Source organism: Perca fluviatilis, chromosome 13 (assembly GCF_010015445.1).
Source record: "Perca fluviatilis chromosome 13, GENO_Pfluv_1.0, whole genome shotgun sequence".
Lineage (NCBI taxonomy): Eukaryota > Metazoa > Chordata > Actinopteri > Perciformes > Percidae > Perca > Perca fluviatilis.
In genome coordinates this window covers 14216212-14222901 of record NC_053124.1, presented here as the reverse complement: position 1 = coordinate 14222901, position 6690 = coordinate 14216212, and the positions used below count along the sequence as shown (strand labels likewise).

The following is a 6690-nucleotide window of genomic DNA, read 5'->3' as shown; positions in this document are numbered from 1 at the left end:
ATCTGTTGCGCAAAGTGTTATCTCCGGATGATCACGAGATCCCATCTGCCCCGGCCACGACCCATTGCATAACTCCTGGAAAGTAGCAAAACCATGGGACCTTTGCCATCGCTGGACTGCATGGTGACCCATCTTTACGATTTTAAAAGCTGAAGTAAACCGTCTCTAAAAACAAGGCGGATTTTAAGTTTGCAACAAAATGTGTCCATGCAGCCTCAGATGTAATTTGCCTAAATCAAAAAGCCAGGGTACGTTATATCATACACACTAAATACCGGCTACCCCAAAAAATCTTATGAACAAGATTAACCATATTTTTTCACTTCTTGTATACTCATTTTAACTACACAAAATAGGCAATATATATCAGCAGGTAAGTTGCAGGAGCAAACTAACTTTTGCCACAAAGTTTAAGTTTAAGAAATTAAAGAAATTCAATTTTTCTTTTTCCTATTGAGTCATGGAGATATTTATGGTTGAGAAGTTCCTTAAGTGCATTTCAATTAGTTGGTTCTTCGTTAACAATGTGCAGACTGATCTTTATCTACTGTGTTCTGTCTTCACAATTAATATTCGTATTATAATTATTTAAATGCCAGGGGAGTTTACGTCACTTAACGAAATTGATTACAACATATTTAAATAAGTACAAGATTAAGAAAAAAAGTGTAGTTTTGTGATATTCTTAGTTATACTTTGCAAACTCAGACTCCGATGTTATAGTATTTTCACACTCTCAAAAAAAAGCATCAACATCAAATCGTCAGAGTGAGGGGGAGAGAGAGAGAGAGAGAGAGAGAGAGAGAGAGAGAGAGAGAGAGAGAGAGAGAGGGTCTACTTTTTTTACTTTGCTGGCCAGATGAAAGAGTCGGGGGAGAAAGCCAAAGGAATTTCCCTCAACTCCTCAGCTGGCGGGCTGGGGGAGGGGCCCGCCAGCTGGGGCCTCTTCCCTCATTCGGACAGGCGAGGGCGCACAAGGACAGCGGAGGCTTCTGAAGCTCCACAGTCTGCCTCACTCTCCTCTTTTTGAGACCACATGACTCAGTCTCTCTACACAACATCATGGCCGTCCAAGTCCACCACCGTGCCCTACAGCTGCCGAGTCTGATCAAAGATCGGAAAAAAAGGTTGTTTCTAAGAGCCATCGGGTACGCTCAGGTTCTAATGTAATGCAATGCCATTTTTACCCCAACGTGTAACCCTGCTTAAATACCTGAGGACAGAGAACAGCAATGCAACTGACCATATATTTCATTATGTCATAAGTTAAGGTGAGTTAACAGGTGCATAGCCTATTACCGCTAAAGTGCATTAACCGTTCATGCTAGGCCTACTGCTCCCAAATACTTGCTATTGGATATATTGTAATATTTGCTCCCGATTATAATGATAATGATTATGAGTAAAAAAAAAAAATTTAAAAAAATGGTTCGAAGAAGTGAACAATTGTCACAGTCAAATGGCGCTCATATGTTTGGAATATAGGTTGCAAACTGGAGCAAAGGATGAGTGAACTCGATCACAGCCTGAAGAGACCGTAAACTCAAAACAGTGGACATTCTGTGCACTGCATCCTTCAGTTAAATATCAAGCATATCAAGAACCTGTTATACAACTTCAGTCCACATTAGGCTTGCAGTCCCAGCTTATCTCTTTTTCCTACAGGCACAGGAAGTTAATGTGGTAAATGAATCACCCCTGCCCCAGGCCCTAAAGGGGATACAAGCCCTATACAGTAACTCTTCCTTTATCATTGTTCTTTTTACTCAAAGACAATATATCTTTCGTTAAGCCCCATACATAATTTAAAGCATCATCCGTCACTGATCTTTGTTGAAACATTGACACAGCAGCACACCGCGTTATATTCTTACGGTTTTAAATGTGTGCGGGTGAGTGGCACATTTCTTGCAAATTTAATATTATGTCATGGCGTATAGGCCTGCATGGTAATAATAGGCTTTACAACTTCTTTAAGACGCACAAATAATGGATTTGGCTTTCTGCCTGTCTTGTTCTACTTCATGACTTTTAAGGCTTCATGTCAAATGGCCTCTTATCTAAACTCTGACCGCAAGACTTGACCTTTGAGGACTTTACTTGACTCCACTTTAGGTGGAGATGAGAGAGGCAGTAAAGACAGAATGGGGAGATTGGATGGTGTGGGGTGCACTAAAATGCAATTGAATAGCTTATTTTGATTGATAAACGTTTCACTCTATCAATGACGAGACAATGTAATGAAGCTCATAAAAATGTGAGCTGAATTTTTTTTTCTCATACATATTTTGTAAATCTAAAGATTAATTGAGATAGATAGATAGATAGATAGATAGATAGATAGATAGATAGATAGATAGATAGATAGATAGATAGATTTCCATAGTTGTGCCCTGAAACCCCCCCACCTCCATCTCAACGCTGCCTTTGCTCCGTCTGTTTACTCATATCCAATCAATGCGTGTCGTCATTGGGGGGATGGGGGGGAGGGCATCATGACGACTGGCCTATTAAGAATGACAGCTCTGGAGGAAGAGAGAGAGAGGGTAAATGGTGATCCCTCCCAGAGCTCCCTCTGCGCACTCTGGAGCGCTCTTCTCTCAGGGTCAGACCGGATTGCATCCCCTCTTTTCCAGAAGCCTATCCTTCTCCTTGGGACTCAACCCCCACCCCCCTCACCCACCTCCACCATCACTACACACACCCCTCCAACCTGAAAAATCATCGCCTCGGTTTGCACGGCTTGCACTCTCCCGCGAAGTCGAGGTTTTTTTAAATCGTGCTTGTGATGGAAAGAAGAGAGGAGATGGTGATGCTGGCGGAGGGAAGTCAGCTTGGCAAGAGCGGCTCTAATTTGTCGGGAGCCGTCGGGAGCCCCGTGCGAGAACCGCAGGGGAAGCAGGGCCACAGAAGCTGTCTGAGCCCCGGCGCTGCGCCCTACTCCCGGGACAGAGCGGAGGTGGTGATGGAGGAGAGCGCACGGAGGAATATGTGCGCCGATATGAGGCCAGTTGGCACGTCTTCCTCCGGAGAAAGACACCGAAGTGATCATCCCCACAAAGACGGCAGCAGCTCTGACACCGAGTCGGACTTCTACGAGGAAATTGATGTCAGCTGCACGCCTGAAAGCATGGACTACCCAACAGCTAAAGGTAGGCTGGGAGCTGCATGCCACTGCGGGTTTTCTGTGACTGCATGGTTGTGCTAATGAAGTTGATTGAATGCCAACGTGGATTATGCCAATCAAAAAAACATCAGTATAAACACGGACGTTTAAAATATGCATTTATCATATCTGAAATGTACAATGAAATCGAAATTTTAAATATATCTGAAATGAAATACACCGTAGCATCAATAACAGTAGAATATAACTGCAGTCGGTGATACACAGCTGTTCTGTCAAGTGACCAGTGTAACTGGAAACACGCTGAGGTGACACCCACAATCTAACCAGGCATTTTCCCCTCTGAGTTTAACAATGAGTCACTTGTACAAAGCAAATCAGCCTATATTATATTTACTGCACGAGGAAGAATGCAGGATTTTATGTAAACCACAAGCAAAAACGTGAAGGGAAAGCCACTAACAGGAATTTGTGTTGTGTCTATCTGGAATCATACAAGGTACAAAGACTTAACACTGTTTGCTGCAAATGTGTCACATCCCACAAAGTATATTTAAACAAAAATATTCATATAAATACATGGATATTTGTAGCTGCTGTTTACCTCAAACCAAAAGGATGGACAAGCGAATGATAACAATACAACCTGATTATTCATCATTTTAGTCTGCAAAAATGGTTCATCAATATAGGCCTCTGGAAAATAATATTAACAATACACATAATAGCGTGTAGTCGCTAGGACTCCACAAAATGAAGACCTGAGCTATATGTCAGGAAGGCCTTTAATAAATAACGTAAAACACTGCAGTTAAAATAATGAATTTAGCCTACTACCTCTTAGGAAAACAGCTTATTAAATATGAAACGAATGGTTTTTTTTTTTAACTGTATGTTAATTATATCTGATTAATTATTCTGCATACTGATTCAGGTCGAAATGGTGATTCTCCGGGTCACCCGAGTGAGACTGGTGCTGACCCGTGTAACATGGTCCCGGGTCCGGGCTCCCTGTCCTATGCAGCGGATCAGATTCGCCGGTACCGGACAGCGTTCACCCGGGAGCAAATCGCACGGCTGGAGAAGGAATTTTACCGGGAGAACTACGTGTCTAGGCCGCGCAGATGCGAACTGGCGGCCGCCTTAAATCTACCTGAAACCACAATCAAGGTAAGATTTGTTTCGAAGGAGCAGAGCTGGCCTCTAAATGTGCATACAGGCTCACCTTTTGTGAGCTTGTATTTAGAAAGCTCCATCAAAACAAGAGTTCCGCAAAACTGTTGTGTTTAAAATAAATGATTCCCCAAAGGTCAGTTTTAGATATATCTAAAACTTTATATTATGTATATATACAGAAAATACACCACATAAATCCAGCCAAATACCAAGAATAGCTAGTAAGAATTTATAACCTGCAGCTAATCGTTTACTGGGAGCAGAGGCCTGGATTTTAAAATATATTTTTCTTCAACTGGCACAAGAACAAGTACAAATTGTAATTGTCTTGTTTACAATAAAATGTCATTATCCATACAAAATCCCAAAACTCGCTGTAACCCAAATTCTAGTTCGTGCGTAAAAGCGGAACTCCTGAGCTACATTTCTGCTTTTGTTATTGTTGTTTGTCTTTGGCTCAGTGGGCGTTGTGGTTAATATTTGACTCGGTGCGTCTCTGTCCCAGGTGTGGTTTCAGAATCGCAGGATGAAAGACAAGCGCCAGCGTCTGGCCATGACGTGGCCTCACCCCGCCGACCCGGCCTTCTATACCTACATGATGAGCCACGCGGCAGCCACTGGGAACCTGCCCTACCCCTTTCCATCCCACCTGCCTCTACCTTACTACTCCCATCTTGGTGTCGGAGCTGGCGCGGCTCCGGCTGCCACCCCTTTCTCCAACCCCCTGCGCTCCCTTGACAGTTTCCGGATGCTGTCTCACCCATACCAGAGGCCGGACCTCCTGTGCGCCTTCAGACACCCCTCCCTGTACCCAGGTCCGACCCACGGCCTCGGTCCCGGAGGAAGCCCCTGCTCCTGTCTGGCCTGTCACTCAAGTCAATCCAACGGTATCTCAACCAGGCCATCTGGTTCGGACTTCGCTTGCTCCCCAACTAGCAGGACTGACGCTTTTGTCACTTTCACGCCTTCAGTGCTCAGCAAATCCTCATCTGTGACAATAGACCAGAGGGAAGAAGTGCCTCTGACCAGATAAAACCAAAACAACCCCGCTCTTGTTCTATATAAGCCTTTAACATAAGCTTGTTAACCTAACATATTATATGATCAGGACTGAAACAGCATGAAGAGATAGTCTGTAAGCAGTGAAAGCCAGTTTAAACTTTGGGCAAGATACTTAGCCAGATCTTCAGCTGACGCACAACGGATCTCTAATTACTGAAAAATAATTATCTCATTGCTGAAATATGAGGGCATGGACACAAAGCCAGATTTGATTTTTATAAGATTAATTTGATGTGAGATGTGAGAGAGAGGGGGATCCAGAGAAACGTTTAAATCCCCGTGATGGATAGCGTTACGGTTTTTATCATTAACATGTCGTCTCTTCACGCGTTCACATCGACCTACATGTATTTTAGTCACGCGAGAATGATGCTTTCCATCTCTCTTTTTAACAAGGGGATTTGAATGCGACCGTCTCATTATAAAGCAGCTCTCCACAACGGGGCCCTCCGCGGCGGCCGGGCCGAAATGTGCAGATGCTAGTGAAATTAGTAAGTGATGTATATGTACGACCCGGTGAATTTTGAGTGTTGAATTAATGATAATACCAGGAAGGGATCGTTACTGCCAAAAGGTAACAAGGCGACGGGGGAACGGATTACTACAGCCCTCACGGTTTGACGAGGGGGAAAGAGATGAAGGAGGACCCAGAAGAGGATGGAGAGAGACAGAGAGAGGACAATCAAAATGAAAAAAATAATAATAGTGAACATTTTTAGGCCATTAAACATTCTTACAGTTAAGGATATAAGAGCAAGATCTTATAGCTAATGGAAATGTGATTAATATATGCCTATAGGCCTCTTTTTAAATATTTTGTCTTGCCTTGCACTGCTACAGTGGCGCCAGTTTAGTGGCATTTTGTGGAGAAAGCGGACTAACAAGTGATTGATTATGTTTTTGTTTTTTTATTATTATTATTTTGGTTGTTTTGTATTTTTTATTTTTTGGGTTGTTTTTGACTTTGTTGTCCTAAACGTCTAATTTGCAATAAACACTGTCAAAGAATCAATGGAGTAATGGAGTGCTTGTCTTCTAAATACATTTATTATTTATTTGAATAGCGAAGATCCCGAATGCAGAGTTAAGGAATGTCTTCCTAAATGTTATTTTAATCCAAGACAACACAATAAAATCAAACGAGTTTTACCCTACTCCTTCGGGTCATTTTATTTCGTTTGTATGCTGTTAATGATTTTCTATACACACAATTGGTCTACCACCCCCTCCAATAATAACACTAATTTTGTTCTCAAGTGGTCGGTGTCAAAACACCATAGTGTGACCTCGTATCTGCTGATGGGAACGCTAGATTGACCGTGACA

General features: G+C 42.7%; 1 protein-coding gene across 1 annotated transcript; it reads left to right on the top strand.

Moving 5' to 3' along the window:
* Positions 1-2600: 2600 nt before the first annotated feature.
* On the top strand, positions 2601-6445 carry evx1 (even-skipped homeobox 1). Its single transcript, XM_039820716.1, has 3 exons — positions 2601-3152; positions 4062-4297; positions 4809-6445. Exons 1-3 carry the CDS (start codon positions 2789-2791, stop codon positions 5334-5336), a joined length of 1128 nt encoding a protein of 375 aa, XP_039676650.1. The 5' UTR covers positions 2601-2788; the 3' UTR covers positions 5337-6445.
* Positions 6446-6690: the final 245 nt, after the last annotated feature.